This window comes from Oryx dammah, unplaced genomic scaffold, assembly GCF_014754425.2.
Source record: "Oryx dammah isolate SB20612 unplaced genomic scaffold, SCBI_Odam_1.1 HiC_scaffold_2, whole genome shotgun sequence".
In the NCBI taxonomy this organism is placed as follows: Eukaryota; Metazoa; Chordata; class Mammalia; order Artiodactyla; family Bovidae; genus Oryx; species Oryx dammah.
In genome coordinates this window covers 87,771,726-87,797,066 of record NW_024070186.1, presented here as the reverse complement: position 1 = coordinate 87,797,066, position 25,341 = coordinate 87,771,726, and the positions used below count along the sequence as shown (strand labels likewise).

General features: G+C 41.4%; 1 protein-coding gene across 2 annotated transcripts in view; it reads left to right on the top strand.

Annotated features, from left to right (window-relative positions):
* LOC120870552 (kalirin) overlaps positions 1–25,341 on the top strand; it is a 522,430-nt gene that overhangs the window by 442,639 nt on the left and 54,450 nt on the right. For both annotated transcript variants that reach the window (XM_040250305.1, XM_040250297.1), the window contains exons 21-25: positions 96–218; positions 13,342–13,524; positions 14,765–14,883; positions 17,620–17,686; positions 18,255–18,364. In XM_040250305.1, coding sequence (XP_040106239.1) covers positions 96–218; positions 13,342–13,524; positions 14,765–14,883; positions 17,620–17,686; positions 18,255–18,364 — 602 coding nt within the window. The remainder of the gene's footprint in view (positions 1–95; positions 219–13,341; positions 13,525–14,764; positions 14,884–17,619; positions 17,687–18,254; positions 18,365–25,341) is intronic.

The following is a 25,341-nucleotide window of genomic DNA, read 5'->3' as shown; positions in this document are numbered from 1 at the left end:
TGTTCCAAACCACAAATGTTCACATCAGAGCATGGCATGTTTTCCTACTAACAGCTGGCTTTTGGGAGAACTTAGTGGGTTGTTTCCTCCCACAGGCACTAGACTGGATCCAAGAAACAGGTGAATATTACCTCTCAACACATACCTCCACCGGGGAGACCACAGAGGAGACTCAGGAACTGCTGAAAGAATATGGGGAGTTCAGGGTGCCTGCCAAGGTAGGAAGCATCCTGGAGCCCTCCCCTTCCACCCAGCACACCCCATTCTGGCCATTTTCACACTGTGAGCGGGAGAATAGCCTCTGTACAGAAAAGCTTGACTACAGAACCAAGGGGGGACACGTAGGTAGAATCATCTCCTTTGAAATCTGAACATTCAACGAGATGCAGCTGCTGGGTAGAGCTCTGTTCACAGGGTCTCAACTCCTATATGCTGTGCTTCTGAATGGACCTCATCTTTGTGCTCCAGGTTCTGGAATCTGCTGTGTTCTTTTAGACCAAATACAACAAAGGAATGTATTCATGTGAAATGCACATTGTGTGTATGAAATCAGCCACATACTCTTGAAATCTGAATGGCTTGGGAAGTCCACCTTTTGAGAAGGGCCAGTGGCTATGGGTGGCTTCACAAAGCAGGTTCCAGAACTAGCTATTTCCATCTGACCTTGCCCAGGAAATGAGCTGGGCTGGGGTCCCTGGGGAGCAAAACACACTCTGGTGTATGTACCCGCATCCTCACACCCCCATTCACACTGAGATGGAGAATGCTATCATAGAAGGAAATCTTGTTTTCGTGTTTTCCTAGCCAGGATTTGATCTGAGGACCTTGGGTTTGAAGGAAATCTATCTCACTTCCCTCTTTGTAGCTTCCTTGTCCCTCACCCTGGGCTCCCTGCCATGGAGGACCACCTTTGGCATCACTTCCAGACATGGCAGATGCTCTTCCAGGATGAGAGCTGCTTTTGTGGGAGTCAAGGGAGGAACATATTGATGCCTACCTTACCCAGAGATCCCTCTGACACTATGGCAAATTTCCCTCTAATTTGCTGTAACAAAATTAGACTCTTAGCCTCATTCCTGAGATATTTCAGAAGTAGTTTTACACTTTGTGAATCCTACACCCTGAACTCTTGATAGTGGGGAGTTTTCCTCTGCACACTTGTGAGCTTTTGGGCCTTGTCACTCAATATGAAAAGCTGTCAATCAGATAAGATATTCATTTCAACACCAGCTAGAACAAACAGTACTAGGGATGTGGCAGATGCCCAGAACCCTTTTCAAATCCAAATGAAAATGCTTTTGAATTACCCACTTTGCATCCATCTGCCCCTCTCCAGATAGTGTCAACAATGAGTCATTAGTAGTCTAAATAGTATCAGATCCATGGTGATCCTATTCACATAGGATGGATCTCAGCAGATACCCAGAACTTCCTACGATCAGAATCTGCCCATCACAAAAGTAGAAACATGGAGAATCATTTAGTCAATTTATTTTATTCTTCCTTTACAATCTTCCTATCTTTCTCCTTTCTATTCACATTGTTGTCACCCTAATTGGGTTCTTTGCTTTCAGCCTTTCCTTCCTTCCAGTCCATCCTGTCCTTCATTGGTGTTCCTCTCTAAAACACTACTTTGGTCATATTACCAACCAGCTGGAGAGCTTTTAGGACTCTCCAGTGCCTTCAGGCTAACACTCAACAACGTCTACATCTGTGTCACCTTAGCACCCCAGCTGTACCTTCAGTTACCCATTTATGCAAATTTTACACTGCAGCTGAATGGATATATTTTCCTACCCTCCAAGAAATACATAATTTATTTTCGTGCCTCTGTATCTTTTCTATACTAATTTTCTCCTTAGATTAGCCTTCCCTTCCCTCTAGTTTGTACTTTTTAAAAAGATGCCGCCATTCCACTTCAGGGCCTCCTCCTCCGTGATCCTGCCTCCCTGCCAGGATACAATCTGGCCCATCCTTGGACTGCAACCATTGTCTGTACAGCCCTTAAGACACCTGTCACGGACTATCCTGTTCTCCCAGTAATGTGTATGCAGTGTCGTCTCCTGTATGAGCCTGCAAGATCTGAAAGGACAAGAACAATACTTTATTCACTTACCTAACTATATCTTATGGTGGCTGCGACGGCGCATGAGTGCGGAAGCTGCGACGGCACTCCAGCGTGGCACTAGATGGTCAACACTGAAGTCAGGTTGATTATATTCTTTGCAGCCAAAGATGGAGAAGCGCTATACAGTCAGCAAAAACAAGACCTGGAGCTGACTGTAGCTCAGATCATGAACTCCTTATTGCCAAATTCAGACTGAAATTGAAGAAAGTGGAGAAAACCACTAGATCATTCAGGTATGACAAATCAAATCCCTTATGACTATACAGTGGAAGTGAGACACAGATTTAAGGGACCAGATCTGATAGATAGAGTGCCTGATGAACTATGGACGGAGGTTCGTGACATTGTACAGGAGACAGGAATCAAGACAATCCCCAAGAAAAATAAATGCAAAAGAGCAAAATGGCCTTCTGAGGAGGCCTTACAAATAGCTTTGAAAAGAAGAGAAGCAGAAAGCAAAGGAGAAAAGGAAAGATATACCCATTTGATGCAGAGTTCCAAAGAATAGCAAGAAGAGATAAGAAAGCCTTCCTCAGCGATCAATGCAAAGAAATAGAGGAAAACAACAGAATGGGAAAGACTAGAGATCTCTTCAAGAAAATTAGAGATACCAAGGGAACATTTCATGCAAAGATGGGCTCAATAAAGGACAGAAATGGTAGGGACTTAACAGAAGCAGAAGATATTAAGAAGAAATGGCAAGAATACACAGAAGAACTGTACAAAAAAGATCTTCACGACCAAGATAATCATGATGGTGTGATCACTCACCTAGAGCCAGACATCCTGGAATGTGAAGTCAAATGGGCCTTAGGAAGCATCACTACGAACAAAGCTAGTGGAGGTGATGGAATTCCAGTTGAGCTATTTCAAATCCTGAAAGATAATGCTGTGAAAGTGCTGCACTCAGTATGCCAGCAAATTTGGAAAACTCATCAGTGGCCACAGGACTGGAAAAGGTCACTTTTCATTCCAATCCCAAAGAAAGGCAATGCCAAAGAATGCTCAAACTACCACACAATTGCACTCATCTCACACACTAGTAAAGTAATGCTCAAAATTCTCCAAGCCAGGCTTCAGCAATACGTGAATCGTGAACTTCCTGATGTTCAAGCTGGTTTTAGAAAAGGCAGAGGAACCAGAGATCAAATTGCCAACATCTGCTGGATCATGGAAAAAGCAAGAGAATTCCAGAAAAACATCTATTTCTGCTTTATTGACTATGCCAAAGCCTTTGACTGTGTGGATCACCATAAACTGTGGAAAATTCTGAGAGAGATGGGAATACCAGACCACCTGACTTGCCTCTTGAGAAACCTGTATGCAGGTCAGGAAGCAACAGTTAGAACTGGACATGGAACAACAGACTGGTTCCAAATAGGAAAAGGAGTACGTCAAGGCTGTATATTGTCACCCTGCTTATTTAACTTATATGCAGAGTACATCATGAGAAACACTGGGCTGGAGGAAACACAAGCTGGAATCAAGATTGCTGGGAGAAATATCGATAACCTCAGATATGCAGATGACACCACCCTTATGGCAGAAAAGTGAAGAAGAACTAAAGAGCCTCTTGATGAAAGTGAAAGAGGAGAGTGAAAAAGTTGTCTTAAAGCTCAACATTCAGAAAACTAAGATCATGGCATCCAGTCCCATCACTTTATGGCAGATAGATGGGGAAACAGTGGAAACAGTGGCTCACTTTATTTTTCTGGGCTCCAAAATCACTGCAGATGGTGATTGCAGCAATGAAATTAAAAGACGCTTACTCCTTGGGAAGAAAGTTATGACCAACTAGATAGCATATTCAAAAGCAGAGACATTACTTTGCCAACAAAGGTCCATCTAGTCAAGGCTATGGTTTTTCCAGTGGTCATGTATGGATGTGAGAGTTGGTCTATAAAAAAAGCTGAGTGCCGAAGAATTGATGCTTTTGAACCATGATGTTGGAGAAGACTCTTGAGAGTCCCTTGGACTGTGAGGAGATCCAACCCATCCATTCTAAAGGAGATCAGTCCTGGGTGTTCATTGGAAGGACTGATGTTGAAGCTGAAACTCCAATATTTTGGCCACCTGATGCGAAGAGCTGACTCATTGGAAAAGACCCTGATGCTGGGAAAGGTTGAGGGCAGGAGCAGAAGTGGATGACAGAGGATGAGATGGTTGGATGGCATCACTGACTCGATGGACGTCTGTTTGGGTAGACTCCGGGAGTTGGTGATGGACAGGGAGGCCTGGCATGCTGCGGTTCATGCGGTCGCAGAGTCAGACATGGCTGAGCGACTGAACTGAACTATATCTTACACATTGAAGAGAGGCTACAAATATTTGAGAACATAAGAGAAAAAAAGGTCTGGGTAGATTTCAACAACCCTTCCTCCTCAAATTTCTATTTAATATGATTTTTTTACTTTGGCTCTCTCTCTGTTCTTACTCTTAACTATTTCTGTTAATGGGATTTCATCGTCCCATCTATCATTTCCAACTGTCAGGACTATTCATTATGAGAATATCCCAAGTTAACAAATCTACCTGGGGATCTTCTGATGAAAGGCAATAGCCTCCAGCCCTACCCTAGTCCTACTTACCAGAAGCAAACCTCTTTTAACCAGTCATCTTTGGTTTTAATGTTTATAACCAATAAAGTGAATTTGAAATAGAAACCAAATTGACCTTAAACCACAAGACAGAAAATATAATGGGCCACAGGATTGAATTGAGCAATAGAATATACTGAGTCTGTCAAATTAGATACTCTATTCCAAAGAAACAGATCAAGTAGAAGAAACACTGCATATCAAAAGGTACTTTCTATATAGCAATACAAAAATGTGAGAATAAAACTAAGACAAAGAGAATTTGTGTGAGGATAAGAGGAAAACAAAATTTTCTTGTTGTGCTATATTGTAGTCAAGCCAGTTAGAAGAATCCAAGTGATATATTCCAGCTGTGGATTTTAAAATTTATAAAGGGCTAAGGTATATGGTGATAATTAAAGCTTAATCATCTTAACATCTGGAAGAACTCAGTTTTTCTAATAGCAAAGCTCTTTAGATTCTTCTGTTTTCCATTTTTTACAATTTAGTGGTTTTTCATACATTGACAGGATTGTGCAACGATTGCCACCATCTAGCTCCAGAATATTTCATCACTCCCAGAATAAACCCCGTACCCATCAATAGTTACTCGTATCTTTTTCTCCTCTAAACCCCTGACAGCCTCTAATCTGCTTTCTGTCTCTATGAATCTACCTGTTCCAGACACTTTGTGATGCAACTTGGAATCATGAAATCATATAATATGTGGTCTTTAGTATCTGGCTTCTTTTACCTAACATATTTTCAAGATTCATCCATATTGCAGTGGGTCTTCATTGGAACTCCATTTTTGTGACTGGATAATACTCCGTTGTATGGCTAATGCCACATTTGTTTATCCATTCATCAGTTGATAGACATTTGAATTGTTTCCAGTTTTTGACTACTGTGAATGATGTTGCTGTGAACATTGTGTACAGGTGTTGGTGTGAACATTTGTTTTCAATTCTCTTAGGTATAGACCTGAAAGTAGAATGTCTGGGTCACATGATGACTCTATATTTAACTTTTTGAAGAAATGCCAAACTATTTCCAAAAGTGTGAACACCATTTTCCATTCCCACCAGCAGTGTATATGAGTTCTGACTTCTCCATGTCCTCTCCAACACTGGTTATTATCTGTCTTCTTTATATAGCCATGCTAGAGGGTATGAAGTGGCATTTCACTGTGGTTTTTATTTACATTTCTCAATGAGTAATGATGTTGAGAAAGTACTTTTTTAATTAATTTATTTTTTATTGAAGGATAAAATTGCTTTACAGAATTTTGCTGTTTTCTGTCAAACCTCAACATGAATCAAGCCATAGGTATACATATATCCCCTCCTTTTTGAAACTCCGTCCCATCTCCCTCCCTAACCCACCCCTCTAGGTTGATACAGAGCCCCTGTTTGAGTTTCCTGAGACATACAGCAAATTCCTGTTGGATGTCTATTTTTCATATGGTAATGTAAGTTTCCATGTTACTCTTTCCATACATCTCACCCTCTCCTCCCCTCTCCACATGTCCATGAGTCTAGTCTCTATGTCTGTTTCTCCATTGTTGCCCTGTAAATAAATTCTTCAGTACCATTCTTCTAGATTCCGTATATATGTGTTAGAATATGGTATTTATCTTTCTCTTTCTGACTCACTTCACTCTGTATAATAGGTTTTAGGTTCATCAACCTCATCAGAACTGACTCAAATGCTTTTTATGGCTGAGTAATATTCCATTGTGTGTATATATACATACATACCACAACTTCTTTATCCATTCATCTGTCGATGGACATCTAGGTTGCTTCCATGTCCTAGCTATTGTAAATAGTGCTGCAATGAACAGTGGGATACATGTGTCTCTTTCAATTTTGCTTTCCTCAAGGTATATGCCTAGGAGTGGAATTGCTGGGTCATATGGTGGTTTTATTCCTAGTTTTTTAAGGAATCTCCATACCGTCTTCCATAGTGGCTGTATCAATTTACATTCCTAACAACAGTGAAAGAGTGTTCCATTTTCTCTACACCCTCTTCAGCATTTATTGTTTGTAAGCTTTTTGATGAGGGCAATTCTGACAGGTGTGAGGTGATATCTCATTGTAGTTTTGATTTGCATTTCTCTAATAATGAGCGATGTTGAGCATCTTTTCATGTGTTTGTTAGCCATCTGTATGTCTTCTTTGTAGAAATGTCTGTTTAGGTCTTTTTCCCACTTTTTGATTGGGTTGTTTGTTTTTCTGGTATTGAGTTGTTTGAGCTGCTTATGTATTTTGGGAATTAATCCTTTGTCAGTTGTTTCATTTGCTATTATTTTCTCCCATTCTGAGAGTTGTCTTTTCACCTTGCTTCTAGTTTCCTTTGCTGTGCAGAAGTTTTAAAGTTTAATCAGGTTCCACTTATTTACTTTAGTTTTTATTTCCATTGCTCTAGGAGGTGGGTCATAGAGGATCTTGCTTTAATTTATGTCATCGAGTGTTCTGCCTATGTTTTCCTCTAAGGGTTTTATACTTTCTGGTCTTACATTTAGTTCTTTGATCCATTTTGAGTTTATCTTTGTGTATGGTGTTTAGCAAGTGTTCTAATTTCATTCTTTTACATGTAACAGTCCACTTTTCCCAGCACCATTTAGTGAAGAGGCTGTCTTTGCTCCATTGTATATTCTTGCCTCCTTTGTCAAAAATAAGGTACCCATAGGTGCATGGGTTTATCTCTGGGCTTTCTATCTTGTTCCATGGGTCTATATTTCTGTTTTTGTGCCGGTACCATACTGTCTTGATGACTGTAGCTTTGTAGCATAACGTGAAGTCAGGAAGGTTGATTCCTCCAGTTGCATTCTTCTTTCTCAAGACTGCTTTGGCTATTCTGGGTCTTTTGTGTTTCCATATGAATTGTGAAATTTTTTGTTCTAGTTCTGTGACAAATCCCATTGGTAATTTAATAGGGATCGCATTGAATCTGTAGATTGCATTTGGTAGTATAGTCATTTTCACAATATGGATCTTCTATCCAGGAACATGGAATATCCCTCCATCTGTTTATGTCATCTTTGATTTCTTTCATTAGTGTCTTATAATTTTCTGTGTACAGTTCTTTCATCTCCTTAGGTAAGTTTATTCCTAGATATTTAATTCTTTTTGTTGCAATGGTGAATGGAATTGATTCTTTAATTGCTGAGAAAGTAGTTTTTTAAACTGATAATTTCATCTGTGAAAGTGAAAGAAGCTATGAGATAAACTTGGCTAAATTCTTAACAAAGAGAATTAAGTGATAATGAAAGCAACTGGAGCTTTAGTTGAACTAAATTATGTCTTGGAATTCAGATAGCCAGGAAAGGGAACACTGAACCTGTTAGGCACTTTCTATGAGAAAAGTAGAATCTAAGCAGCAGATAAAAGATGAGCATATTTCTGTTTCTCAAACTCTTAAGAGGAATGGGCCTTCCCTGGTGGCTCAGATGGCAAAGCGTCTGCCTACAACCTGGGAGACCCGGGTTTAATCCCTGGATTGGGAGGATCCCCTGGAGAAGGAGATGGCAACCCACTCCAGTACTCTTGCCTGGAAAATCCCATGGACAGAGGAACCTGGTAGGCTCTAGTCCATGGGGTCACAAATAGCTGGACACAACCGAGCAACTTCATTTTTCTTTCTTAAGAGGAATGAATATAGCTCACATGTGACATACATTTTTGAAAAGTTTAGTTTTTCATGTTTAATGACAATTTCTCTCTCTCATGAAATGAATATAAAGATATACCTCAAGAAACTGTTTTCCTATACAGGGAACTCAATAATTCCATACCTACAAAAAAATGTAGCAATGAGTACAAGGCAGATTAGCAATGAAAGGCCAATTGGAAGTTTATAATGAGTTGATAAGAATATATCAAGAAGGCTAAATTTTAAAGACTTGTCAAATGTGCTAAAGACACCAAAGGGGTTTTTTACAAACTATATTCAGAGTAAGGCACTGTGATTAGGGAAGATGGTATAATATTAACTGATCAAAGGAAGGAAGAAAAAGAAAGAAAAAAGAAAAATAGAACCATTGAACTCTTATTTTTTTTAACTTCTGTTTTTTCCAGTGATAACAATTAGAATTCAAAATGAAAGAGCAAAACATATAATAGGGGAGATGTGAGATAAGTGAGATGTCAGTCCCAAATTTCCAATCCCAAGTGAATTATATTCCCCAAAGTCTCTCTTTGTCCACAGGATCATGTCTTTACTTCTGAACCTAACATGCCATCACCTCTACAATCTGATCCCCACTTTGTCAGTCTATATAAGTTACTCTTCTTGGTGGTAAGATTTGAGTTTCAAACTGTCTTAGGTTACAAAGAGGAAAAGATTATTGTATGGCAGGATATGGAAATAAAGACAGAAGCTATGTAGCTGGGCTTCCCAGGAGCCCAGGAAAAGCTCAGTGACTCAACCTGATGGGAAGAACAAGACATGTAGCATAGTCTCACCTCTGGAGGTGAAAATTGAGATGTCACCTGAGACCGAGGACAGTTCCAGTAGCCGTGTTACCTGGTCAGCTCATCACAGGCTAACATCACCACCACTGTGATTCAGCTCCCCTTCTCTCCTCCTCTCTGCTCTCTGCTTTCACTTCTGCTCTGCAACAAGCTACCCAGAACTCTGTCTCTATGGTCCACGTTCCCAGAAAATCCACCCAGCATGTTGCCCCTGTCCCCGTTCAGGAAGAGCTCCTAGACCAGGACACCTTGGAAGTCACTGGCTGCATATTGATGGGCTGCCCTCATGGGACAGGTTTTTCCTCTGATCTCATCAGCATTGGCCAGACATGCGGCAGGTCGCACAGTGCCACCATAGTCATCTACTAGAAATCAGTTCAGACTGCTCTCAGCAGGGGCCATGGGCATGGTTGGGTCAGTTTCATGAGTCAAATCTGATCATCAGTTTTCATTCCCAAAGAACGTGATGCCAAAGAATGTTCAAACTACCACACAATTGCACTCATTTCACATACTAACAAGATCATGCTCAAAATCATCCAAGCTCGACTTCAACAGTACATGAACCAAGAACTTCCAGATGTACAAACTGGATTTAGAAAAGGCAGACGAACCAGAGATCAAATTGCCAACATCCGTTGGATCATAGAAAAAGCAAGAGAATTCCAGAAAAACATCTGCTTCTCCTTCATTGACTATGCTAAAGCCTTTGACTGAATGGATCACAATAAACTGTAGAAAATTCTGAAAGAGAGGGGAATACCAGACCACCTAACCTGCCTCCTGAGAAACTTGTATACACGTTAAGAAGCAGCAGTTAGAACCTGACATGGAACAATGAACTGGTTCCAAGTTGGAAAAGGAGTACATCAAGGCTGTACATTGTCACCCTGCTTATTTAACTTATATGCAGAGTACATCATGCAAAATGCTGGTCTGGATGAATCACAAACTGGAATCAAGATTGCCGGGAGAAATATCAATAACCTCAGATAAGCAGATGACACCACCCCCTTATGGCAGAAAGTGAAGAGGAACTAAAGAGCCTCTTGATGAAGGTGAAAGAGACAATGAAAAAGCTTGCTTAAAATGCAACATTCAAAAAACAAAAGATCATAGCTTCAGGTCCCATCACTTCATGGCAAATAGATGGGGAAACAATGGAAACAGTGAAAGACTATTTTCTTGGCCTCCAAAATCACTGTAGACGGTGACTGCAGCTGTGAAATTAAAAGATGCTTGCTCTTTGGGAGAAAAGCTATGACAAACCTAGACAACATATAAAAAAGCAGAGACATTACTTTACCAACAAAGGTCCATATAATCAAAGCACTTTGGCCACCTGATGTGAAGAGCCAACTCATTAGAAAAGACCCTGATGCTGGGAAAGATTGAAGGTGAGAGGAGAAGGGGATTTCAGAGGACAAGATGGTTGGGTGGCATCACTGACTCAGTGGACGTGAATTTGAGCAAGCTCCAGTAGATGGTGAAAGATAGGGAAGCCTGGGGTGCTACAGTCCATGGAGTCACAAAGAGGTGGACACAACTGATTGACCGAACAACAATTCTTCCCCATGTAAGCCTTCAACTCTTGCTGGTCTAGCTCTGTTCACCTCTCAGCACAGTATTTGCCCACTCATCCATTTTCCCAACATTTATGTTATACCTACTAAACATTGCTGATACAAATGAGTAAGATATCACATTTATCTCTTAGAAACATATGGTCTAATGAAGGAGACACATAAATAACTCAGGATGATACGCACTGAAGTAGCAGCGTGGGTGTGGTACTGTGTGAACACCGGGAAGGGCAATCCCCTCTCAGCTTGTAGAGAGGGGAGGAGGGACATTTAGATAAAAACAGGGGTGAGGAAGAGCCACTGATTACAGGAAGGGCAGGGGAAGCTCAACATGGCTGGTGTTTAGGAGCCACGGGGAGCTGTGGTCACAGACAGGGGAGGCCACGTGAGGAAGGCCTTTCTGTGCTGCTCATTTCACTGTCTGTTTGCTTCCCTGGGTCCCACATGTACCTGGAATGCTCTTGCTCACATGCCATTCTTCTTATTGACGCAGGATATAATTTCCTCTGCTATAGCTGCTCTGGTAGGACTGTTGCTACCAATAGGCTATAAACCCCCATCTCCTATGCAAGTCTCTGTACCAATAGCAGAGAATAGATATATATTTCCAAGACTTTTATATAAAGATAGATTTCTTGATTATAGCTACAAAATTAATGTTTAAAATTTAAAAAAGACCTAAGAAAAATTGTTTTCCAAGGGGAAAACCCCAAATGCAATGATATGTAAGTCCTTGGGGAACTTTCCTGGTGGTCCAGTGGCTAAGACTCTGTGCTCCCAATGCACGGTTTGGTCCCTGGTCAGGGAGCTAGATCCCACATGCTGCAGCTAAGACCCAGTGCAGCCAAATAAACAAAGTTTTTAAAAAGTTCTTGGAATACCAGGTATCTTTTATTGACTGATTCTCAGTGCTGCTTCTGTTTGCCTTTCCATGGTTAAGGAGGTGTTTCTCCTGTCCTCATACTCACCTTATTTCCTTCACACTAAAGCTCTTCTGGCCCCTTGTCCACTTGCACTGAGATAGGAGAGGCTCAGATGTGTTCAATGAGTTGCTAGAGAGCGGGAGCCCTGGCCGTGTGGTGGCCACGTTCTCTTCTTGCCTTTCCAACCAGGAGCCACCTCTGGCATTTCTGGAGAGGATCATCTCTCATGGGGGGAGGGGCTGTAGATGATCCTGGAGAGGCCGGGGCGATGGTGGTGGCATAAGGAGTGAAAGGCGCTTCTGTCTGTTCCACTGTTGCTCCAGTGGGTTCTTTCTGCCTCCCTCAGTTATCTGGACTGTAGCATGGTCCAAATTTTGGACCTACTTTCCCCCTGTCTGAAAGAAAAAAGATTATTTTCCAGAATAGTATTTAAATACTCTTCCTTTCTCTTAAAATCTATCAGACTTTCCTAATAGACTAAAGTTTCAAAACTCAAACTTAGGATAAAAGATGAGCAAGTGTTTGCTTGTTTGGACAGCCCTTCCATTTCTATGTCTTAACGCACGTAGACCCCACCTCCCACATGAGACCTGTCCTGCCTCTGCCAGCCCACCTTTATTTTTTTTCCTTTTTTAAGATCACTGCAGTGTTAACTATATGTACTTTACATTTTGACATTCAGTTATACAATGCCCTGAGTTATTTAACTACTCTGGGTGAAAGTCTTGTCCCTCTAGGGATAAAGACTGTTGGGAGGAAATGAGTATCTCTTTTTCTTCTCTTGTCTACCCCCCAAGTCAGTTCCCACACCCCTCTACACATTGGTGTGGTCAGGGTAGGTGTTGAACACATTCTTGTTAGAAATGAAATTAACCCAATATGTGCCATGGCTCCACCTCACTTAGCCCTGTGATGGATACTAGCTTTGTTCACTCCTCTCTCAAAAGAAAGTTAAAGATAAGATCCTGGTGGTGAAGGAGACAGAGTTTACTCTTAAATCTGCTAGTCAGATTTCTTCAGATTCTGGCTGTACCAACACACTTGATGTTTAGAAAGCCTTCTTCAAGCCAGTGCAATGAAGGGAAAGAACTAGAAACTATAGACAAGAGGCAAATACACTCTACCATTTACAGGTGGTATGAACTTGGACAAACCCTAAGCCTTTCAAAGCCTCAGCTTTTTTCATATGTGACTCAATAAAACCTACACCCACTCCCTCCACCTGCCTTCTAGAGATGCTTTAAGACTCAAACAAGCCTCTGATGTGACATTAGCATACTCTGTAAACCAATAAAGTACTATATTAACATAAGAGATTCTTACATCAGTAATCATACTGGCTAACATATATTGCTTACTGAGCTCTTATTTTGAGCATTGTGTTCAGACCCATCCTGCATTGTCAACTCATGTAATGCTCATAACAACGTTATGATGTAAAAACTGTTATGATCCCTATTTTGCAGATGAAGGAACTGAGGCACAGAGGGTTTCAGTTGCTTACCCAGGACCTCCCGCCTATAAGTGACAGCACTGAGATACAAATCAAGGCAGTCTGGCTCTGGGGTCTCTATGGCTGCTGTGAAGGAGGATGGGGTGATGGGTTATGAGAGTGAAGGTCAGCTAGTAACTTACGACCATCTTTTGGGGCAGCAAACAAAGGAGAAGGTGAAGCTTCTGATTCAGCTGGCTGATAGCTTTGTGGAAAAAGGTCACATTCATGCCACAGAGATCAGGAAATGGGTGACCACAGTGGACAAGCATTACAGAGACTTCTCACTGAGGATGGGAAAATACCGGTACTCCCTGGAGAAAGCCCTAGGAGTCAACACAGAGGTAGGTGTGGGGGTTCCCAGGTGGGACATCTTCCCTTCCCCCTCCCTCAGTACTGCTGCTCCTCACTGTGGAAGGAAGCTGGGATTGCAGAGGAATCTTTCTGTGCTGTTGACACCTAGAGCACTTGCCTTGTGTGGTTTTTCTCCTGGATGGGCTGGATCTTGCTGGAACTTCCAACTCCCCACAACTGGTACTGTGTATATTGTAAAATTGGCTGGCCAGGGGTGGGACCTATGGCTACAGAACAGAGTTTTTCTATGTGTAGAGTTAACTGTTGACTTTGAGGATTAAACTCCTTATCTTGGCTTCATCAGTACTGTCTTCCACCCAATTATGTTGACCAGCAAATGATTAGAGTCCTATATGTATAATAGTGCTCTTTTAAGAATAAGGGAGGCAATATGTGTAAAGTCTATTTGACATTTCAACTGAAAAGAGACACTCTTTGCCAGGAAGCAAAGAAGACTGACTTTTTAATCTCTTCCTTATAATAAGGGCCAGTAACCTATGAATTAAGAGCTAAATACAGGGTGGCAATTTAATCCTAGGATTTCTAGTTCTTAAATCTTTAAATAGGCTCATACTCTGAAACAGAGAATAAAGTGGTCAAACCACTAAAATTGGAGGAATTAACATCTCCCCCAGGCTTTAACCTATGAGCTTTTTTTCCTAGAGGTTTTCATCCTATATAAATACCAGACAGTGGTTGAAGTAAGCAGGAATGGGCAATTAGAAAATTCAGTAATCGTTCTATCATTTAGTTTTCTACTTCCAGAGAAGTTGTTTGTTTAAATAAAAATATTTATTTTTATTACTCTCCCTTGACAAATGGAAGTTTTCTTCTGTATTTCTGTATTATGCATTTCTGTTTCACATCTGTTTTAATGGTTAATAATCAACCTTGGACCAGTGTGTGTAGATCTAAACAGAGCCGAAGTCCTTGGGGAAATATGACACTCATTATCAAATGTGTTCATTCTTTTCCTATGTTGTAGATATTAGTCCTGAACATTTGACTTGAACATTTTATATTTTCTTATTTGAAAAAACATTATGAAGAATTTTTTTAAAGAATTATGAAGAAGAGTGCTTGTGGGTGGCAGTTGGTGGGATTCCCCATCTTCTTATCCTTCTCCATTATATCTTTCTCTGTTCTTCCTGTCCCCTGCCTCCCCTAACTCTGCTGAGTTGCTTTCCCAGAACATCTCCAGGGTGACCTCTGTGATCTGTGTGTGTGTAGGATAACAAGGACCTGGAGCTGGACATCATCCCAGCAAGCCTTTCAGATCGTGAGGTCAAGCTCCGGGATGCCAACCACGAGGTCAATGAAGAGAAGCGGAAATCAGCCAGGAAAAAAGAGTATGTTTATGTGTGTATGTGGGCAGGGGTTGGGGGCAGTTTCTGCCTGACTGGCAGGTTCCTCATGGCCGTGCTTGCTTTTCACTGCCACACATCACTTTAGACTAGCTGACGTATCCTCATGACCACCTACAGAGGTTGGGATGGACAGACAGGATGCTTCCACCCACATTTCACAGTAAGCAAGAAGTGTAGGGCATTGGCGAGAAGAAACAATGAACCAAGTCAACTTTACAAACCAAGTCTTGCCACTCTGCTTCCTTTACGTCGGTGTTACACAGTTACATACGGCGAGATGTGCTCACACCTCATGAAGAGCATTCTGACAGAGTCCTTTCAGGCAATGCTGGAAAAAAGTGTGCGCTAAGATGGAGAAGTCTTCTGTAGTTGATTTTATCAAACTAAAGTAGGACCACAGGTCCCTTGGAGCTAAAGAAACTCAAGGTGGTCTGTGAAGTCAGAGCTTGTGTTTCCTCCAGGGGTATGGTAGTTTGTTTGCACTGCTGTAACAAAGTATGATGAAGTAGATGCTTTTAACAACAGAAATGCATCGTCTCACAGTTTTGGAGGCGAGAAGTCTGAAAGTACAGTGTTGTCTGGGTTGGTTCCTTCTGTGGGCTGGGAGGGAAGCCTCTGCTCCAGGCCATTCTCCTGCCATATTGATGGCTGTCTTCATGTGTACTCGGCATCCTCCCTGAACACAGGCCTCTGCCCAGATTTCCACCCTCCCCCACCTTTTAGGGCTACTAATCATTTTGGAATGGGAGCCCAGCCTACGCCAGTATGACCTCATCTTAACTAACTGCATCTGCAATGACTGTATTTCTAAATAAGTGCCACATCCTGAGGTACCGGGAGTTGGGATACAACATGTGCGTTTTAGGGGAGACACGATTCAACCCATAACAGGGAGGAAAATGAGAGAGAGGACAGATCTTCCTGCTGGGCTCTCTCTGGGACTCCAAATCGCCAGAGGATGGTAGAGGTGAATGGAAAGTAAAAGAAATGGGGTAGAGGGTAGTGGAGCTACATGAGGAAGAAAAACAGGAAAAACTGCAGGAAGTAGGAGAAAAAAAGGAGAAGATAGAAACTTGCCAGAATCCAAGGCAGTAAAATCAAAGACAGCTTTTCAAAGCACGTGGGATTATGTTCCTTCTGATCTTCTTCTTTCCTTTTTTACCAAGCACTTACAGTGTTCTAGGAACTTTGCTTACATGAGCTTGTTTAATCCTTGCCGCAGCCCTGTGTGATCAGCTGTGTTACAATTGAGTAGTCTGGGGCTTGGAGAAGCAAGACCTGCCTCTAGGAAACAGTAATGATTCAGTTCCTGTTTGTCTGACCTCAAAGCTCATGGACTTTCCATCTACCAATAGGGCAAGAGTAGTAAGAGTGTGGCTTATTAACTCCTCTAAGAGGGAATTCTTATACTTAATGGAAAGGCCACTGCTAGAACAATGTATTGCTTTAAAAAAAAAAAAATAAATAAAGATAAAGGTCCCGGAGAAGATGCCTCTTACTTTAACATTTCTTATGAAATTCCCAACAGGGGACACTCTGTGGATAATCTTTCTCTAAATTTTTATCTGATGTGACACATTATAAATAGGAATTTTCATTATAAAGTACCATGAAAACAGTGACATAGAAAATCTAAAATAAATGTATAAAAATATACTTTGTGCTAAATTAGAGATTATTACACATCACATTCCAGCTAGGAAGGACCATTTATAATACAAATTTGTGAAAGACGTGGGTACACTACAGTGAAGCCTCACGTCTTTAAGCTTGATGTCTGCCCGGGTGCACTGTGTTGTTTAGGAGTCCAGGGAGACAGGAGCCTTCTCTTTTCAGGAGAGTGAAGAGCAGTCATTTAGCATTGTTAGCTTGTGCTGTGGTTGGGATCACCCACTCAGCCTCGGGCACAGTAGTTTGCAATGTAAAATAGTCCCTTTGGAGGCCAGAGGTCAGCATACTATGTCCTACAAGCCACCCCTGGCCCACCACCTATTTTATATAGGCTATAAACTAAAAATTATTTTCTACATTTTTAAATGGTGACAACTATCAAAACAAGAATATTTTCATTACATAAAAATTAGATGAATTATTTTCTGTTCATAAATAATTTTATTGGAACACAGCCAGACTCATTTCTTTTTAACATATGCCTGTGGCTTCTTTCACGTCCAACAACAAAGCCGAGTGCTTGTGACAGAGACTGAATGAACTTACTCTGTAGTTCATTACAGAAAACAGTTTGCTAACCTTTCTGACTTTTAAACCTGGTTTAAGCTGTGAACTGTGAACCATTTTGGTGTAAGTCAGCCATTCTACTGAGCAGGAATCAGCGTTCTGGGAGCTCCAGTAAGAGAAATGGAGGAAGCTGAGTTGGTGTCCAGTTGGTGAGAATGAGTGTGAGTGGTGCTGCATGCTTGTGCCCATACACACACGTGCAACTGGGAGCACACAAATATCAGCACAGAATCACAACATGGGAGAACTGGGGCAGAAAGGAGGGGAGTAAGTATGGAACTTGCTGAGCACAAGCATACTGAAGGGACACAAAGCAAATGATCAGAGTGAGAGGGACTCAGAGGAAGAGATTTATGTTAGTAAAGTAGAAATAAAGGACATTCAAGAATGTGATAAATGCTTGGGGTGGGGGCAGTGAAGTTTGAAAGAAGGGATGCCTTATCTCTCTAATCAACGAAAAGCCCGTTTGTTTCCTTCTAGGTTCATTATGGCAGAATTGCTCCAGACAGAGAAGGCTTATGTGAGGGACTTACACGAGTGCTTAGAGGTAAGTCTTGGGGTCATCAGTTCTCAGCTGTGTTAGAAAATGATGTCCTTGCCACATCTGGTACTGGAGAGGAGCTCAGTACTCTGTCTTATCCCAGAGCTTGAAGAATGAAAAACCAGCCAGAGGACATCTTTCCCCAAGTCAGTAATAATTGCATGAGAATTAAAAGTGCTTTGGAAAACAAACTTTTCTCAGATTGGAACTAGACCCAGCAAAAGAAAGCATGTAAGGAAAATTCAAAATAAAATCCATGACACAGTCAATGAACTTAAGTCTGAAAGTCTACATCTCCCCCTGATGCACAGTCAAACTCAAAGCATATTTAATAAATAAAAATATGGAGTTTGTGCTGTTGCTGGGATGAATTTCCTTAACAGCAGATCAAGATAATAGAACATTCAGGTTTTATTTCTTTTCATTCTGCTTATTTACCATCTCACTTTTTAAACTCTACATGCATCCCTAGTCTGACCCTTACCCCCCAAGTTTTTAAGGCCTATTTGTTTTGTGTGTATTTCACATCCACGTGGCAGTGCTTGCCAATGATGGAACTGTTGCTGTCTTACAGACCTACCTGTGGGAAATGACCAGTGGTGTGGAGGAGATCCCCCCTGGGATCCTTAATAAGGAGCATATCATCTTTGGCAACATCCAGGAGATCTACGATTTTCATAACAAGTAGGTTGGTGGTGGAGGGTTTCAGTGGAGTACACTTAGGGCCATAAATACCCAACAGCAAGGCTTCCCAACAAGTGGACCAAAGTTAACTGGGAATTCTCTCCTGGTAAAGTAGTGCCTGTTAAATCTCTAAGTTAATGGCTGTCAGACTTCTTTCTCACTCACCCCTCTTTCTCCACAGTGGTCCAAAGTTCCTAATGGAGGGTGAAGTCAAATGTTCAGTGGTATCCTGACTAACCTAACTGCCAGTATCCTCAGACTGAATCAAAATAATAGGCAGGCTTGAGGAAGTAAAAGTAGCTTCTCTTTATTAAAACTCTGGGTAATCCTGACATTAGAATTCATCTGAGGTTAACCATCCTACTTTGCAGGCCTTAGGTTTCAAGTTCCACTGATGTTTTCTTTTGACCTAAATATTCCCTTCATCCCTAACTACCTCATCATCCCCACCCTCCACCAAAACAATAGACAGATTGATAGATACCTAATCAAATTATCTAGTGGAATATATTTCTTGACAGTTTATAAGGGAGAACATCAAGTAACCCTCTATGTTTTGTTGAAATAAGTAGAATCATAGAGCCCTAAAACTTCACAACTCACTTCTTCCAGCTCCCAATCTGATTTAAACATCTTTTCCATAGCATACTAAACATATTCAATCGTTAACAAAGGGTCAGCAAGAACACTGGTTGGTTAGATGACATATCCAGCTCTGGAAATAACTGAGTTTCCAATGTACAAATGGGGGGAACCTTGAGAAATAATGTTGACAAAAAGTCCTAGAGCTCTCTCAGGACCCTGTTGCAAAGAAGGGCTAACATAGAGGTTCAGAGTTGTAGGATACAGTGTAGAGGAAGTCCTAGGGTCAGGCTAGTCAAGGCTTTGACTCAGTGAAGTTGTCATGCTGGAGATGAAACTGCCCATGCACCAGGGTGGCAATCCCCTTGAGTCAAGACTCTAGAACAGCACTGTGCCATAGAGCCGTCAGTAGGGTGGAAATGTTTTGTGTCTGTGATGTCCAGTACCATAGCCACTGATTATGTGTGCTTAGTGAACACATGATGTGTGATTAGTGCTACTGAGAACTGCATTTTCAACTTTGTTTAATAAATATAGGTGACAAGTGGCTACTATATGGCGCAGCCCAGCTCTAGAGAATGAGACTTCATTCTTTGCTAAGAATGACCAAAGGCAAGTGTGTGTGTTCAGTTGCTGATCAGTGTCTGACTCTTTGCAACTCCATGGACTATAACCCACCAGGCTCTTCTGTCCATGGAATTTTCCAGGCAAGAATACTGGAGTGGGTTGCCATTTCCTCCTCCAGGGGACCTTCCCAACCCAAGGATCAAACACGCATCTCCTGCACTGCAGGCGGATTCTTGCTGAGCCACCTGGCAAGTAATAGTTGGATATAAAAGGCTGCTGAGCTCTAAAAGGTCTAAACAGCAGGCAAAGAGGCACTCCTCTCGTCAATACCTGATGATTAATCCCCTGTAAAGTCATCAAATGGCACTAGTTAAAGAGAACATAAAATACGTAGCTCCCCTGTCAGCTTATGAAAGCAGTAAGCTCCAGGGTGAAAATACCTTCTGACTCTCTGGAGTACTTGATAAAAGTTCCTAGTCTTTTTTTAAATCCAAATTTTTATACTCTCTATATTTTTTTGTCTGGAAATCTCCAGTGACAGCAATATTTTCTCCTCATGTCTATTTAATAAGATCCCAATAAAGCCGTTCTTGACCGCTGACCCCACATTCCATCATCTGAGCTCAGCTGAGTATTATCCCATCTCCCTAGATATTTGGGAAGATAGCAGCCTAGAAAGTAGTAAGTCATGTTCCTTTTCTTATCTGATTTATGATCTCTGGGATTTAGTCAGAAGTCTCACTTTGCTCATATTCTTACCAAATTGGCAAGGTATAGGAATATAGAGCTCACTATACGCACTTCCTGTGAGCCTTGTTTTTGCCAAATCAGTGTATAAGGGGAAAGACTCTTTGTTTCAAAATTGACCAATTGTAACAGAATATCTGGGCTTCCCTGATGGCTCAGCATTGAAAGGATCCACTTGCCATACAGGAGACATGGGTTCAATCCCTGGGTTGGAAAGATCCCCTGGAGAAGGACATGGCAACCCACTCCAGTATTCTTGCCTGGGGAATCCCATGGACAGATAAGCCTGGTGGGCTACGGTCCATGGGGTCATAAAGAGTTGGACACAATTTAACAACTAAATAACAACAGACTATCTAGCATAACCTTACCTTATTATGGTTTAAAGTTACCAATCCAGTAAATCAAGGCAAGCAGTTTGGTAGTCTATTTAAGAAGTAGCTGAAGATCTACCTACCAGTTACAAAATAGAGTTCTAAGAACTCCATAAAATAAAAAAAGTCAAGTTAAGCCATAGGAATATTGCATTTTGTAGAGGCATAAATTCAGTGATTAAGAACACAGCTACCCCAAAAATGTTACCTATTTAGAACATAAAAAACAAGAAGAAAATAAAAACCAGCCTCTGAGCAACCAAAAGAAATATCACAAAGATAAAGTTTATCTTTCCAGAGGAACTCCTTCTTGTCTACCATAACACCCTCTCTCTTTCTTGGTTAGATTGTTTCCAAGCCCATAGCAATTTAGAAGCAGCAAATAAGAATCAAGAATTCGAGCAAGTAGCTTGATATCAGTACCTGACAGGAAAGAAAGATAAACTTCCAAAAAAAGAGTCAAAAGAACCCAAAAGATCAAGGTGGTCAAGAGCTATTCTCCGTTGGTGCAGATGATCCTATGTCCCAATATAATCCAATATAGAGTCCAACAGAACCACTGTATTATGATACAGCATAATAATATTATATTAGTAATAGGTAATAATGAATCATTGGCATATCCTGCATGAAAAAGCAAGGAACTTGTAATGCATTTAGAAAGCTATCCACCGAAATATATTTTAAATAGTCCACAGTTTAGGAGAACATGCAAAAAAAATCAAGCTGTTTATTAATTCCCAGTAGGATCTAGAGGACTTAAGGCTTTATTTACTCTACTCATAATATGTGCTTTCTTCTCATGTCATACAAAATTTGACTAATGTAGAAAGTATAACCCTCTAAAATCTCTAATGAGTAATATTAAAAATGGCAATTAAGCCAACTTTGAAAGTGCAGAAATTGTGAACTCCATAAGAAGTCATGTCTTTCACTGCATAACCCCAATACTTGGCACACAGTAAACACTAAGTGTTTGTTGGGTGGATGAATGGATAGGTGGGCTAAAGATAGAATAAAATTTGCAGACTTATGGCTAATGCAATTCAAGTCATAATTCACTCTTTTGTTTATGAAAATCTCAAGATACGGAAAATCATTATTTTTGTTCACCACAGTCAGAACCTTCTAGACAAGCAAAACATTTGCATGTCTAAATGAAAGAGTTTCCTGGGTACTTCTTATTGGGAAGACCAGGCAATTGTCCAAACTCTAGTTTGCTCTTCAGGAATACTTTTCTGAAATGGTCACTTTTTAACCTAAACATATCAAAAGGTTCTTTTTAACCCCAGTTGCTTGCATCTTTTCAAATTTATAATTAAGTGCTATCTGACAGAGAAACAGACTCCTCTGATTTCTAATGCATAGCTCAGGTTCTGTGCGTCTTCTCTACAGAGACTGAGGGAAAGAGATTGGGAGGGAGGAAGACTGCAGACAGAGAGACTGAGAGGCAGAGGGACTGAGATGGACACTGCCTGCATAACCGTATCAGCTGAGGCACTGGGAAATTAGTATCTAGACCAAAGGTGCATACGTTAAATAACTCGGCTAGTTAATATTGATCCTTTTAAATGATGTCACTTTGAAGAATGACAATCAAGATTGGTTTTGTGTGTGTGGGACCTTTTCTGTAGGAGCTTTGTCTCTATAGGTATTGAATGGAGAAGTTCCCAAGTACCAAAATTTTTGTAGAGGAACAATTCATATATGTAGAATTTAATAGTTAACAAGTAGTGATATTAACACCAATTGGAGGTTTAAGGAGTGATACTTGGTTTTTACCCTCTGCTCTCCCTATGTTGATACTACATCCCGTTATCTACAGAACTAAATACAAAGATCACGGCACTTATCTACTCAAAACCTAGATCTATTTTTTGCATTTTGTTAAGCATTCTGGGAGTACTCAGGAAAGGTGATAAATGCCATAAATAGATCTCCCCAATGGTGATGGTTTTATTAATGCTCTCTCCCCACTTTGACTGGCCTACAGCTTGTAATGTGGGAAAATCATTCATTTTCAGTTTGCCTTGTATTTGATTTTCAGCTTCGGTAAGGAGAGCAGTTTGTTTAAAATGCTCATCCCCTTTGGTTAAATCTGAACTTAATTTTTCCCTTTCAGTTTTTGGAGATATGGCCATATGTGAGTCTGGGCAATAACATTTTTATAAAATCTCTTGTCAGGAATCAGAAGGTCTTCCTGAGCATCAAGCATAATCGTCTCCACTGACAGATAAGAGCCCTGAGACCCAGAGAGGGCCCAGTGACTTGCACACTTTGTGACATTTCCCCATTGAACAATTAGGCATAGATTCCAGGGGCTGGGGCAGTCCTCTCTCCTCTCCATAGACCACGGCTGGCACTGCCAAGTCTGGTTGCTTTGGTTCATATCTAACCAGCTTCAACACACATCCTCAAATCTCAGGAACATTTCAACCCGTTTCTTCTGTAGGTATGTCATCCAGGTCACACACCCTTACAATAATGGCCTGAAATGAAGCAGTTTGGGAGTGAGTCTCCATCCTGGGTCAAGGGAGGGGGAAGGTGAAGCCGTCATACTCCCAGGTGGACTGTGTCTTGTCACGTCTGCTCCTGTGAGACTGGGGCACAAGAGGGGCGAGGTGGTGGGTGGAGGGGGTGCCAGGTAGAAATGGCGGTGACAGGAGCATGGAGGAAGGGAGGAGAGACAGAGTGAGCGGGAAAGTGGGATAGAACACCTGGATAGAGGAGAAGTGAGGACAGTGGCTAGCAAGGGAAAGAAGAGGTGTGGAGAAGAAGGGAGAGAGGGAGGGAGAGTGGGCAGGACTAGAGGGAGGCAGTATAGAAAGGGGGAGGGTGAGATGGAGGGGGAGAGGCTGATGAAAAAGAGCTAGGCCTCCCTGTCTCCTGTGGTAGGCAGGAGAGTCAGTTAAGTGTTTTTCAAACATTTTGTATTATGAGCCAAAGAAAAATTATATACCCTGTCCTGATATGCACATGCTTTATATATTATATATAATAGAAAAATTAAATCCTGCAAAATAATGCCCTCACCATGTGTGATGCACTCTGATACTTTGGATTAGGTTCTGTTCTCCTTCCTCTTTAATGCTGGTTTCCACCCTCCAAGTTGATTTTACAACCGCTTGAAATGCAGAGGGTGGATCTGTAGCTACAAGGTGAGGCGCTGGCTCCCCCAAGTGGAGAGAAAAGGGGTGTGCAGGCCACAGCCTCATCTGAAGGCCCCTCTGCCAGGCTGCAGCTGCTTTCTCTGCTTTGCCTCTCCTCCTTCCTGTACTCACACACCTTGTTTGTATTCTCTGCTTTCTGTGCTTCTTTCCCACACCAGGAAAATCTCGTTCTACTCTCTTGTTTCATAGAAACTGGAACTTACAAGGTTTGTGACCTGCTCAAACCGATTAGTAACACAGCCAAAGAATCCACGTCTTTATAACTCCCTATTGTCACACTGTCATTTTCTTAATATTCAAATGTCAAGCAGAGAGGAAGGGGACATCCTAGTGTGTTTTTCCTTAGGCCCTAAATTTATACTCTGAGAGATAACTGAGAGCCTTACACACTTATCAGTAGGGCCTTAAAAAATTATAGCTGCGATTTTGTTGCTGGTTTTTTTTTCCAGTGCTAGTTTTATAAATATGGGGGAGTACCCAAAGCAAAACAAAGTCTAAACATTCATTTTGGTGTGTCAAAGTCATGTTCATTTCAGTTGTACACACTAACTTCTTGGTGTTCATGCCTAGCTACTAAACAGCCTGTCAATGGCCTATGAATAACATTAAATGCAAGATTCGTTGTTTATATTTTACTTTAACATTAAACTTATGTTTGTGCAGTGCTTTTTGATTCACCTAATCACAAAAGTTAAATTTGGAAAATATTAGCAAAACATATTCAACAGGTAGCGCTGCAGTGAGGTAAGCTGCTGCTTGAGTTTAAAGTGAGGGTGGGGGGTATTCTGAGTAAGAGTCATCCCTGTGCACCTTTCCTCTCCACCTATAACCTCAGCAGAAGTTTCTGCTGTGAAATAAAGAGACAGAGCCTGGTAATTGTCATGGCTCAGCCCAGGTGATCAAACTGTGCTGAGCAAAGACTTCTATGAGCCATCTGGCACCTTCCCTGGAGTGCACACAACCCTCCAGTAGTTTAACAGCTGCTCAGTGTGCTAACCAGCTGTCCTGGCCTGCAGTCCAGAACCTCTTCTGTGCTGGGCTCTGGGTCTATCTGGTCACTAATTGGTCCCTTAGAAATGATCTCTAGCTCCTCTTGTATGCAAAAGCGTATGGGGCAGTGTCCTGGGCTGCCTGCCAATAAGCCCGATACCTCTCTCCCCAGCCTGCCTCCAGCTTTATTTGTTTATGTCTCCTTGTTCTACTTTTCTCTTGTTACCACTGTGACCCTGCTTCATTCCCCTTCTCCCCAACAAGTGTATATGCCCATGCCTGAGAGCATGCACAAACAAGGCCATCACATGTATTCTCCTTTAAATTCAAGCTGTACCCTTGATATGAAGGTCCTCAGTGAAGGACACACTTCTTTAGAAGCAGTAAGACTATAGACCAGATTTACCTTTGGCAAAAATAACAGTTTCAGAATGACCCAGGGTGCCTTTGGAATGGTACTGTTTTCATGGTGCTTAATGACAAAGCTCACAAAGTTTTTCTGTCAATAATGCTAGTGGCTTTATTTTCCAGGATCCCATCCAAAGCC